This window comes from Rhodamnia argentea, chromosome 6, assembly GCF_020921035.1.
Source record: "Rhodamnia argentea isolate NSW1041297 chromosome 6, ASM2092103v1, whole genome shotgun sequence".
In the NCBI taxonomy this organism is placed as follows: Eukaryota; Viridiplantae; Streptophyta; class Magnoliopsida; order Myrtales; family Myrtaceae; genus Rhodamnia; species Rhodamnia argentea.
In genome coordinates, this window is record NC_063155.1 from 25,727,497 (window position 1) to 25,740,781 (window position 13,285).

General features: G+C 39.3%; 2 protein-coding genes across 2 annotated transcripts; one reads left to right on the plus strand and one right to left on the minus strand.

Moving 5' to 3' along the window:
• The first annotated feature begins 1,022 nt into the window (after positions 1 to 1,022).
• On the plus strand, positions 1,023 to 3,637 carry LOC115727850 (AP2-like ethylene-responsive transcription factor At1g79700). The gene is made up of 7 exons (XM_030658160.2): positions 1,023 to 1,697; positions 1,999 to 2,090; positions 2,208 to 2,296; positions 2,421 to 2,494; positions 2,583 to 2,633; positions 2,768 to 2,844; positions 2,939 to 3,637. The coding sequence occupies exons 1-7, from the start codon at positions 1,426 to 1,428 to the stop codon at positions 3,535 to 3,537; spliced, it is 1,254 nt and encodes a 417-aa protein (XP_030514020.1). The 5' UTR covers positions 1,023 to 1,425; the 3' UTR covers positions 3,538 to 3,637.
• A 2,230-nt stretch (positions 3,638 to 5,867) lies between these two features.
• On the minus strand, positions 5,868 to 12,259 carry LOC115727858. Its single transcript, XM_048281062.1, has 13 exons — positions 12,055 to 12,259; positions 11,892 to 11,953; positions 11,222 to 11,299; positions 11,057 to 11,138; positions 10,638 to 10,708; positions 9,879 to 9,980; positions 9,595 to 9,684; positions 9,196 to 9,270; positions 8,968 to 9,000; positions 8,343 to 8,420; positions 8,032 to 8,097; positions 7,431 to 7,534; positions 5,868 to 6,269 (listed from the first exon to the last, which is right to left on the minus strand). The coding sequence occupies exons 1-13, from the start codon at positions 12,221 to 12,223 to the stop codon at positions 6,248 to 6,250; spliced, it is 1,032 nt and encodes a 343-aa protein (XP_048137019.1). The 5' UTR covers positions 12,224 to 12,259; the 3' UTR covers positions 5,868 to 6,247.
• Between the last annotated feature and the right edge of the window lie 1,026 nt (positions 12,260 to 13,285).

The window sequence follows — 13,285 nt, forward strand, 5'->3', positions numbered from 1 at the left end:
CAACACCCCCAAACTCAACAGCAATCCGATCTCCAACACGGACGAAGAAGCCTAGGAAACGAGGAGTTGTTCCTGAAAACGGCGGCCGAATCGGTCACAAAAGTTGTCCCCTTCCTTCTCTTCGCGACAACATAGTCCCTTGGTCGCATCTCTAGGAACAAAGGAACCTGACAGGCTCCTTCTGGAGTTTACTGATCCTAGGAAACGCCACATCGCATTTCTGTCCTTTTCTTGTCGCTTGTCTGCCGTTGGGTCTTCATTGATCAAAGCAAAACACGAAAAAGGAAAAAGGAAAAAAAAAATACAGATGAAGCGTCACTTTTTTTTTTGGGTTCAATTAAAGCGTTCCCTTTGGAAGGGTATAACTCTATACTATTCTCTTATGCTCCCTAGGGATTTTAGATAAACCAATGATTAGTTCGTCGGATGATAAAACTAGGATCTTGATTTACAAGTCTAGGTAGCCACTACCGAGCAAGATGTTCTCGTGCATCCTTTCCTTCTTTCTCTGGAGGGGAGGTGACCCATTGCAAGTACATGTTATGGCTATTATGATAGTACTACAGATAAAGTTAAAGGCAAAAAGAACTTTAAAATAAGAAAACCGCCTTAATTTACATCTTATTCACACTGCTATTAGATTACCGAAAAATTACGTAATCAATCCTAAACTTTTTAATTTTGCCAATTTGATCCTAAATCCTCAAGAGGAATTTTATTGTAGTCATTACGATCAATTTTTTGCGGAATTTGTCACCTCGATGGTCCGGTCATCATCGACCGTCATACGTGGCACACAACCACGTTGGCCATTTCTGATCAAAATTGATTTAAAGGACTACATTGAAATCTTAAGCAAAGATTTACAATAAAAAAGGGCAAAATTCAAAATTTTATGAATGATTCGACATCCATACAACATGATTCAGGATTTGATTGAATAATTTTCCCCTCATAGTGCCATCAGAACTTTCGAGCTCCTATTAACCTCATTTAGACCTCAACCTCTTAATAGAGAGGATTTGGTTACAAATAAATGAAAACACGGATTATTTTCTATAATCAGTAACCCTTCGATCCGAAATTTGGCCACACGAGATCCCTCGACAATAAAGATTAGCATCGGATTCAACGGGGCAGTCCGATCACTGGCAGCAGCAGCGGCTGCTAGTGGCCGTGGAGGCACGTCACAGCTCTCGTCTCCAACCGATGCGCCTTTTGTCCCCAGTTGTCGCAGGTTTCATCGACACTCCGTTTGTCTCCACCCCCAACCCGTCACTGTAAGAACAAAGAAGAAAGAGAAACAGCCAAGACACTGGAATCGTATTTATACGCACTCCACATATTTGTTCGGTCATCCATTGCAAGCAGCAGCAGCAGCAAGAAATAAGCAAACGGTGGAGAGTGGCCGAGAGAGGAGAGACAATGCCGGTGGAGAGCATGATCGTGGTGAAGTCCGAGTTGAGCCCGGGAATGAGTGTGACACGGCCCTTGTGCATGGTGGGGTGCGACCCCACGAGCGCAGTCAACCAGCGTGTCAAGAGGAGGAGGAGGGTTCATGTCGATGACGGCAGTACTGCTGCTGCCGCGGGAGTTCCGGCAGCGGGAGATGATCAGAAGAAGCGTCATGAGGTCGATGGGGTTACCGCCGGGACTACGACCATCAAGAGGAGCTCCCAGTACCGGGGCGTAAGCAGGTCTAGCTAATTATTTGCGTGCGCAGTTTAAAATTTGCCTTTTGAACCATGATGAATGGAATGTCTTCTTGAGAGAGTACACTTCCATGCCTGTCTTGTTTGTAGGAATTCAGACATCTAACACTGTATGTGGTCAAACAAACATATTGCATGCTTCATTCTTCCTTTTCTTCCCTAAAGTTTGTGATACTTTGCCTGAAGAACTAGAGCCGAGTCCTTACGGCACACGGAAAATGTCAGATTCGAATTCGAATCGCATTTGTGGGACATGAAAGCTAAAAGTAGATTGCTTCTTAAGCAGACATAGGTGGACAGGGAGGTACGAGGCTCATTTGTGGGACAAAGGGTGTTGGAATCCAACACAGAGGAAGAAGGGAAAACAAGTATATCTTGGTGAGTGCTTGGTCCATCTAATTGAATGTTTCCTTTCTTCATTACTTTCTTTCTTTCATTTGGGTCTTTTGTTCATGGAATATTTGATATATTTGGAAATGTTGGGTCTGTGAACAGGCGCTTATGATGAAGAAGAATCTGCAGCGAGAGCTTATGATTTGGCAGCACTCAAGTACTGGGGAAGCTCAACCTTCACTAATTTCCCTGTAAGATATTGGTTTACATGGATCAGCTCAGCTTGCATCCTCTTTCCTTTCTAATTTGGAAGTTTGGATTGGGAAAAGCAAAACGATCATTTGGTTGCAACTCTTGTTGCCCCCACAATTGCAGATATCGGATTACGAGACGGAAATCGAGGCTATGAAAACTGTGACCAGAGAGGAGTATTTGGCTTCGCTACGAAGGTAATTAACCCTTTGGCCGAATAAGTCTAACCCAGTTCCTTTGATATGCTCGGCTACCGATAACGCGAATCGATCTCTGAATGTACAGACGGAGCAGCGGTTTCTCAAGAGGTGTGTCAAAGTACAGAGGAGTTGCAAGGTAATCAAGAGCACTTCGATTGGTCTTGCGGCGGCGCTCTTTGAAGTTTGCAGAGAACTCGATAAATCAACTGCTACTTTAGTTCGAGGAAGTTAAGTAATCATGTTTTGTGTTCTTGGATGATGAAATTGCAGGCACCATCACAATGGGAGATGGGAAGCGAGGATCGGCAGGGTGTTCGGAAACAAATATCTCTATCTGGGAACTTACGGTTGAGTTCAGCGATCAAAATTTTTACCTTCTATTCTTACATGGAGGGAAATTTCAATCTGACTGCTCTTGCTATTTCTTCGGCCCTCCTGAAGGTACACAAGAGGAGGCTGCTCGTGCGTACGATATCGCCGCGATCGAGTACAGAGGGATCAACGCAGTGACCAACTTTGATTTGAGCTCCTACATAAGATGGCTGAAACCGGGACCAAACAATTCTCATGCTTCCCAGAAGCTTGAGTTAACCTTGCACTCTGAACCTGCTGCACCGACCTCCTCGAACCACGTCCACGGGGAAGAAGAATCCAAGCCGTCCATCTTCTTGCGCTCCGACTCTTTCGTGTTCGATGATCTCGCCGCCCCGATGAAACAAGATGCAAGCACGAGCGCGGTTTGCATCTCCACCAAGTCAACTCCTCCGACTGCGCTAGGATTGCTGCTCAAGTCTTCGATCTTCAGAGAGCTGGTCGAGAAGAATCCGCGTTCACTCGATGAAGAAAAGGAGGAGGACCCTACAAAGGATTTCACGCAGTCGAGCGGGAGGGACAATTTCAGAGGAGGCTTTGGCAATGAGAATGGAGGTTTCCCTTTCATGTTTACAGCAATGGGAGAGAGTGAGAGCTTGCCTGATTTGGAATCGAGGGAAAGTAAGATGCACGTGGGCATTAGAACAGAGCCATGGAATTGGCATTGAAGTAACGTCTGTCTTCTTCCAAGCACAAGCTAACCGCTGTGCGCTAGTTGAAGCAATTGACTAGAAGCACAAGCTCATGCTTCTCTCTCTCTCTCTCTCTTTCTCTCTAGAGTCTGATAATAAACAATAAATATGCATTTAGCTGTAAATCTGTTTTCTTACTGAATGTGTATAGAGAGAGCGCAGTCACTGGTATATGAATGATCTGCAACTTTGCTCAGTAGTATAACCTACAGAACAGAACAGACGCAAAGCCAGTGGACTAGTATGAGACGCATTAAGGAATAAATTTTACAGCGGACTGACAAGATACGCATTAGGGGAAAAATTACCACAAAATTCCTAAATCTATTGTAATTGCATCAATTCAGTCCATCTGACCAATTTTGACTAGATAACGTACCGTCCATGTGGGCGCCGACGTAGACAAATGATAATAATATTTCAATAATTTTAGGGTTATTTTTTCATAATTATTTATTTTCTTTACTTTTTCTTTTTTTCCCGATGGTTAGGCCGGCGAGGTGCACAGCCCCTCACCTGGAAGGTGAGAGCCATGACACCCTTCCCAAATCTGGCTAGGCGAGGGTCGTGATGCCCTTGCCCGCCCTAAGCTAGGGAAAAAAAGAAAAAGAAAAAGAAAATAAAAAATTATAAAATCAAATTTTAACCACATCATAACCCCGTTGACCAATACGAACACCGATGTACCAGATCAAACGAACCCGTCTTGAATAATTCCATTTCAACGGGTTATTTCCCTTCCTTGGAACGTCACTTATGGCCCGCATGACAACGATTTTGATTAAAATTATTTTTTCTTATTCTATTCTCCGGATGACTTTTAGATAATTAGAACGTGTTTTATAACTGCACAAAATTTCTTTTCCTAGAGCAGAAACGCGTTTGGGAACTGCATAAATTTTTATTTTTGAAAATAATTTCTCTTCCCAATTTTTGTCATTTAAGTTAAATAATTACACTTGGACAAAAAAAAAAGTTAAATAATTACATAGTTTCTTTGTGAAATTTCATCATACATTTCAAATTAATTAAATATTAATTCATATCGATTCTCTTTTATAACATATTGCATGTTGTATATTGCATATAATATTTTTTCCGTGCTATTCCGTCTAATTGTCATGTCATAACGAGTCATTTTAAGCTTAAAAAAGGATAGATCATGTTGAGTTAGTGTGTGATTTCATATTAACTCGAGCCCTCGAGGCTTATACCAAAATGCAACGAAGGAATATCAAATTCGATTTTAGTGTGATTGATGGCATGTATATGTGTACATGCAAATGGAATTGCCACCAGTCTTTGAGGAAGGTAGATTAAGAACCTTATCAAATGATCAGAAGAAACCGTTTGATTTTACACAACCAGAGAAATGTAGGATTCGGCGACTTGGTTACGTTGGTATTTCCACCGACGCCCTTTCGGCACCAAAGTCTAGTGGTTTCTAAACGTATTTCATGCAAAATTTTAATTCCTTTTTTAATCTATGAGGTAAGCCAATGCTAAATGTTCACGCATGTTGTTTTTGTCTTTTTCCAAATTTTCGAAGACTAGACTAAGTCTAAAGTACTCAAACCTAGGCAAATCACAATCAATGAAATCAAGTGCGAAATTAAGGAATCATAACATTGATAAATTGCATCATAAAACCTTAATGAAATCCTAAGGGCTTAAAGAAATGTGGTTCGAGTTTAATTTCAAAAATGTTTATGATTTTCCTATAAAAGAATAAAATATACGACATCTAAGAAATCTAGGTCCAAATTTATGAAAATAAGATCAAACTAGCCTAATCCAAGCTTCTTCTATTTTTAGAGATTTTCTCAAATTTTTCTGATTTTTTTAGAATTTTTTTATTACCTTAGAATATATTTTTTAAAATGAGACATCGTTTTATTTTAAGTCGAGTGAAAAGTGATAAGAGAATTGAAAAGGAAAAATGAAAAATGTGAAACTTTATTCTGATTTGTAATTTTCAAAAGTGATTCTTTTTTCAGAACCAATTTTTTTTTTCTTGTTTTCGCTTCAAAACTGTTCCTGAAAATAGAATCAGAATAATTTATATTATCAAACATATTTCTCCTCCTTTTTTGAAATCAGAATCGTTGCCCTGCAAGCCTTTAATCTAGAATGAAAGTTACAAAGAATATCCAGCTGGTTGGATCCTGTGGAAAAATCCAAAATCAAATTTAATACGAAGAGAGGATGAATCTAATTTTGCAGATACGACCTTTACAATGTCTTGCCATATGTTGCGCCCGTGTCTACTGAACAGAAATATAATGTGAATATGAGAGAGAGAGAGAGAGAGAGGATGTGCTTGAATTATTTCATTACGATCTCCCAGAACGCCAATACAAAGGGGCGGAGACCTGCTGGCTACTGCATCAGAGGTTTTTACAGCATAAACTGAAAAAAGAATAAACAAGAGCGGCAAAGAACATTCAGTATGAGATTCAATGAATCATTACTTCGACAGCATCAATCCGCATCGCCATAATAACTCTCATTCTTGCATACTTCGGAAGTGAATTACATTTACATACCAAATCCACCAATACATACTGCAATGAGGACTCATGCTGCCAAAGTCCAACCTTGAGGAATCAAAAAGGTGTTGTAACAAGCACATGTACATCCATGGTTAAGAACCACAGCGCGAGGTGAACTTTGCATTACTCCGCATTCAACACCTGGTTGAACTAGCCCTGCAGGTATTAAGAAAAATGACTACATTAGCTAAGACAAATAAATCTATTACATCCATAACGCAGCATCATCAGTTAAAAGGCACATGGCAAGTGAGCCAGATTAAACAGAACCAGTACCATACAGTGGTAAAACGAGCACACAACAAAAAAAAAAAAAAAGGGACAAACTCAACCAGTATCATTTGGCAATAAACAAATCACAGACAAGATAAACAAGTAGTCAGCATAGTTTTAGTGCAACTATTCAATCTTGTTTGGAATTCGGACTGTGCATAGAAACAAATCAAGTCTGCCGCAGCATAATAAATAGGATGACAGTCATCCTTGACCTTTTCAAACATGGCCAGATAGCACCGGAATTATAAAACAAGCATAAACAACAATTTTTCTTTAGTGTTTTGACCATCGTATAACTATAAGTTTAGAAATTAACTATTTCCCAGTCATGGTCTCTTCAGAAAGGACAGTGGACATGTAATTTCCATAAATTCCAGAACTTTCTTTCCAATTATGGCTGCTTTATGATGCAACTACTTCATAATCCCCAGAAAGAAAAAGAAGTCATTAAAAGAACAGAAGAAAACAAAAGATCTCATACTTCATTGCATGACATTCATCCGTGTCCACACATCATCAAATATGAGTGATACAAAGCCCTTTCAGAATGTTCTCAATGCCAATTAACCTCAAAGTGAACTTTACGCATATGATACAAAATAAATTAGGACAAAAAAACGGGCAACTTGAGAGTCTATGCTGAATGGAGCTGCATCAGCAAGCCTAAGTCAAATCATCTAACCATCTTACTTAGCACTCTTCACCAACATTCAACGTAAACCTGATAAATATGCAAAGACCACAAAACACATATCAACTGGGGACAATGATTATACTCAAACACAAGAAAATTGGCTATGCTTTTTATGCACCTCTGCACTGCAATACCACAGTAATAACATGAATCCGGGTCTATGAGAGTAATAGCTGATGCAAATGATTTGCATACGAATATAGGCAAAAGTTGGAACGCATCCATTCATGTAAAGGGAGGAAAGAGAAAAGATCGAGCAAAACAAGTATTCTAGGCATGCGGCCACACAAGGAAGCATTATATGTGTGATGGAGTGGCAAGATATCAAAAAGAGTTCTATATCATACCTTGGCAATGGCTTTGGTTTTCCATCTAATCTGTCGACTCCATCTTGCACAACAGCATCTGAAGCAATACTTAAGGTCGGTGCATCAGCAATGTCCTTCAAACCCTGAGAGCAAGGAGCAGATTATCGATATCAAATGACATAATACCTAATTCAACCACTTTTGCAGATGCATAAACAAAATAACATATTATCTGCCTCAAGAAAAGAGACTTCTTGGGAGGCAAAAACTCCAAACTGTTGCAAAAAGTCCTAAGACTCTTAACAGACCATGTTTAATTCAAAAAAAGGTTCTTCCCATAAACCCAACACTATTTGTAGATAGAACTTTTCTTTCCAACTACAGACTGAAAATGACAGTTAGCCTTGAAAGAGTGACGGTCTGTGCAATGTCTTCCATCAGCACCCACCACTTCATCCATTAACACTTTCAAATCAAATAACAAAAAATTATAATCTGCAAATCATGCATCAAATACAGCAAGGCAAAATATCAGAAAACTTAATAGACCTGAAGAACCCTTTTCTTCATTTGGTAGAAGCAAAAAGTAGTCAAAGGGAAAGCAGGGGGAAGAAGCAAGTCAAGATTCTCAGAAAGGAACCTTAAGATTTGAAGTATCCGGATATGAGAGTAATCCTCGAGATGAGCCTGAAATCTTAATTTGCTCCTGGAAGAAATATGTTAAAGAACTGTCAGTCAATGGACAAACTCTTTAAAATTCCTTTGTATGGAAAGGTTCCAATAAATGAACTGGCTCGAAGTTGAAGTCAAAAGGGAAAATAGGTGGGAAAGCAAGTCAAGATTCTATACGCTGACATATGAAATATCAAAACCCTCGGTCAAAAAGAAACATAAAACCATTGCCGAGAGAAGAGGGTAGGAGGAGGAGGAGGAGGAGGAGGAGATTACAACCATCAGCATTTTCGGAATTTCCACCTTCTGCCCGCTGGCCACACCACAGAGATACCTTACACCCTCATTTGCCCAATCCTGTCGCCACACAAATACAAACTTGAACTTCCATGGGGGTAAAGAGGCAGGACTGAGGATAGCAGAATAAATTCAGAAATTTCACACCAGAAGAATCACAACACTAATACTCATCGAGTGTCAAGATAACTAGTTAAGCTTTCAGCCTGTAATTCATTGACAATATAAATATGCATCATTCACACCAAATTTTGTCTGGGGAGATTGGTAGCACAGGAGCTATACCCAAAAACATTGACAAACGAAGCCTTTCCCCATTAAGCAACAACCAATCAACAAGAACTTGACAAAATATGACATCGACTTCAGTACAAAAGATAGAAAAAACACACAAATTACAATTACTCTTTTTTAAATCGTGTTGTATAGTGTCTAACCTGGTTCGAGAGAACCCCAAAACAGTACATCCCAATTTCAACATTTATAATGACACATACTGATGATGGATACACTACACACACATGAATACAAAGTAAAATGCTACATGACTCCACATGCACGTGTGTATGCGATCACAGAATTTCATAATAAGATAGGTTATTTTGACCTGCTTGTACTCCAGTGTTCCCATTCGTACATCCTACAAGCACAAAAATAACAGCAATGAGGAACTTGCCAAATTGAGATTACCATGTACATACAGTTGCAAGTTGTTTAGGGATCAATCAGAAGCATTTGATTTTCCCTTTGAAAAATTGCATTTCGAGATCCTGAAACTGTTTCACGATTTCATTGCTCTGGAAAATCAATGAGAATCTCAGTAACTAAAACTCACCAAACTGGAGACCATTCTCTGCAAAATATCCAGGTCATCACCCAGACCATCAAGATTGACTTTAAGAGAAGAAACCTGAGTCAGAGAACAAAAATTAGCTCATTAAGACACTGCTACGAAGAATAAGACTACAGGCAAAGTCCAAAATTTGAATAGAACTGTAAAGCTGTAATCCATGCCATAATATATACCTGACCACAGCACAATAAGAACTTTAGAGAGACTTAACAATGTCTCAAAAAAATAACAAGACTTAAATGGCACTTAAACGTTGTGAAGTATAACCATCCAAAACCTAAATAAACTACTTTGCCAGAACAATTTGGTAACAAGTAAAGATGATCTCATACAAATCCAACAATTCAACTGTGCAAATAAATCGACAAAGAGAGCAGATACCTCATTCTTTATTTCTTTCGATAGCTCCCTCTGGTCATCCATTTTGCCATCCAAGTTCTCAATTCGCTGCGTTAGATGTCTCTTTGCCGCCTGCCACAAAAGAATGGTCAAAATTAGCCCATTGATAAGCATTGGAAGAAGATGAACAAATCAGATGGGAGAAAACACAGAGAGGAAATAACAATTAAGAAACTCTTAATGCCCACTAACAATTAATTTTGAAGTTATTCAAAGAAACATACTGCACAAATTATTTACTAAAATCCACATTAATACGAACTTACATTGAGAGCCTCTGACACATGCTCTAGATGTTGGGTCAGGTTTGCCACAGCATTGGCCATACTGCGCTTAGTTACATACATGAGATCTGAGAATGAAAGACCCTGCAATTGAAGGAAAAAGAAGATTACTCCATGCAGATTATTGCTTGAAAATTAGATGAGAATGGGCATTAGAAAAGTGAGTTTACAGAGAGAACGTAAAGCTCTCAAATCAACAAATAACATCAATTAATGAACGTTATAAAAGTGACTGATGAAACCAGAAGACATTGAATGCGATCAATGAACTGTTTATAATGGAAAACTACATTCATGCAGAGTGATTAAAGCTTGAAGTTACAATGAGCAAGTCAGCCATCCTTGTAATCTATACCTGGGTTGGGGTATGGGGGTCCGCTGCAAGGACTGCAAATGAATTTAAGCTTAACTTGGGAGTATACTTAGGGTGTGTTTGATAACCAGAGTAAGTGCTGAAAATTATATGCATTAAGTGATGAAATATTCATGAAATTGAAATCTTACCAGTTAAAGGGTTAAAGAACTTTCAATAATGATTCCGTGGTAAGTAACTAGTAGAACCTATTATTCAATTTTCATCTGTTATCAAACAACTTTTTATTTCCGTTTTCGTGCTTAAAAACTTCAACACTTAATATTCTGTACTTAATTTATCAAATACTTATAGATTTATGCAATGAGCCCTTGGAGAAGTGCAAAAGAAGCATGGAAAGCTGAAGCAATTTTGATCTTCCTAAATACCTTCCACCACATGTAGCCATAACCCAGTGCCCCCAGTGTAGCTGCTGGAACAACCATAGAAGTTAAGTTGCCTGAGGAATGGTGAAAGGAAAAGTATATCAGAGATGCTTCATTAGCAGCATTAGGTGAATGCACGTGATATGTAAAGATAAAGAACCTTCAAGAACTCGAACTTAGACAGATACATAGTATTTATTCCACATCAAAATTATGGATGCATGACAAAGATAGATACAGTGCATTCTCCGACTAGTTTGACTTGAAAGGCAATGCCTGGCTATGGGCTTCAGAATCTTCAGGGCTATGTGGTGAAGGGGGAGCACATATGTTGCAAAGGACTGTGTGTTAGTTTTTTTTCCTTTTTGTGTGTGTGTGTGTGTGTGTGTGTGTGTGTGGGGGGGGGAGAACAGAGAGAGTACCCATTTGGCTAGAATTTCCATTAAGGACAGTTATTTGACGTGCAGAGGCTAGCTGTCGGACCTCCATTGCCAATCGACGCACCTAAACAGAAGGTCAAATACCCAATTGTTAAGCCCACCTAGAAAGCCATATATAAGCAGGGCATTTGCATTATGGTCTATTACCTGTGCGGCAACAGCCTCAGAATGGTCTGTATCTCCATCCGATTGGCTACCAGATTTTTCTAATCCCTTCACCAAACCCTGCTTATGGCACAGAATGAAAATGCCACTAAATCCCAACAGAGTGGATCACAAGAATGACGACAATTATCACATACCAGCAAAGTAATCTGAAAATAAAGCACATTCACCGACCAAAATGACAGTTTACAGGTAAATGCATAAAAAATGGCTATGGTCTTCCACTTCGAGAGAAAGAAACGGATAGGAAAACTCCTTAACCCCCTCTATATGCTGCATCAATATATATACTGAACATTGAAGAATTCACAGGACGAAAGAAGACATTGATTGCTGAACCCAACATTTCCAAGAGCAATCTAGCAGATACACAGCTCAAACTTAAAACCGATTACAAGAACCTCAAATTTTAGGCACACTCTTGACTAATTCCTCCCTCCCTCTCTCTCTCCAGCTGCCCGTGACCCCATCTCGACCCTCCCCATCTTAAAATCAACACGAGGCCGTGATCAACTGACCGAATCGCATTCAACGAAATCGACACAAACCAGAATCAACCGCTTCCATCTCTCTACTAAACATCCAAACCTAAACAATCCGAGCTGAACTTTGACCGAGGAAGTAAAAGTAGCGGGTTTTTCCGCGTCCGTACCTGGAGCTCGCCCAACAAGTCAGACAATTTCCCGTTCTGAAACAGTATCGTGCCAGTGTAGCCTGCGAAAGAACCGCGCAGCGTCAGATCGCGAGGAGAGAATTCGCACTGATACCAAAGTAGCGATTAGCGAGCCGAGAGAGAAAGAGAGAGAGAGCTGAACCAGCTCCGACGAGGACCAGGATCTTCGAAAGCCCCATCCCAGCTTGCATAGCCATGGCTCTTCTTGGCGCAGATTCGATGAGAGAGCTAAAACTGACTTTGGTTGTTGGGGAAGAGGGCGAGTGAAGGAGGTTAGGGTGTCGACGTGTCGTGGAACTTTTCTGAAGCATGAACTTCCAAGCTTGGTTCTGGCGGAATGAAGACGACGTCGTGCTTCGAGCTTCCCTGCCACAGACGAGACGACGCCGTCTTTAATGGATGCACCGCCGTCTTCGAGTTGGGCTTGGGCACGGCCACCCTCTAACCATGGTCATGTCTACATTTAAGATCTCACGATCCTTTTTTTTTTTTTTCCTTTCTTCATTAAAATATACTCAATTAATTCTTTTATAAATATCCTATTAATTGATAAACGTGTTAATTTATAGCTCTATTTGATCTCTTAAGTATTTCGATGTTAAAATTTGACTATTTCTCATCTTATGAACGGTATTGTAAATTCCCGATCGATTAAAGGAAAAAAAATTGTAAATTTTTGCTCTTTCTAGGTATAGACAACTATGCAAATAATTTTTTCCGTTAATTAATAACTCAAATATCTCGCACCGAGGTGATTTTGCAAAAGTTCCCGGATGCTAATTTTTGCATGCAATAAAAAATGCGTACGCTTTTTGCTAGTGTAACTAGTATTTAGTTATTGGGAAGAATAAAACCATTCGTTATAAAAAGTGATAGACACGAGATGCGCGGAAAATAAAGTGTTCCTTCGATTTGATCGGGAAGTATGGAACTATTTTTTCTTGTTTTCCTTTAAGCAATAGCTTTTTGAAGTTAGATATGTTTTTCTTTTGTTTATTTGAATTAAATTAATTTGGGAAAAAGCCACAAAAAATCATAAACTATGCCCGTTGTGACACATGTACCCCAAACTTTTTTTATGGCACATTTATCCCAAACTTGTGCCCGTGCAACACATTTACCTCAAACTTTTTATTGTGACACCAAAAACCCCAAACTTATAGAGATATGACACATTTATCCCAAAATTTGAAGTAAATGAGTCACACGGATACAAGTTTAGGATTTTTAATGTCGTAAAAAATAATTTAGGGTAAATATGTCACATGAGTATACGTTTAGGGTTTTCTGAGTCATAAGAAAAAAGTTTTGGGTAAATGTATCACATGAGTAAAAGTTTGAGATTTTTGATGTCACAAAAAAAAAGTTTAGAG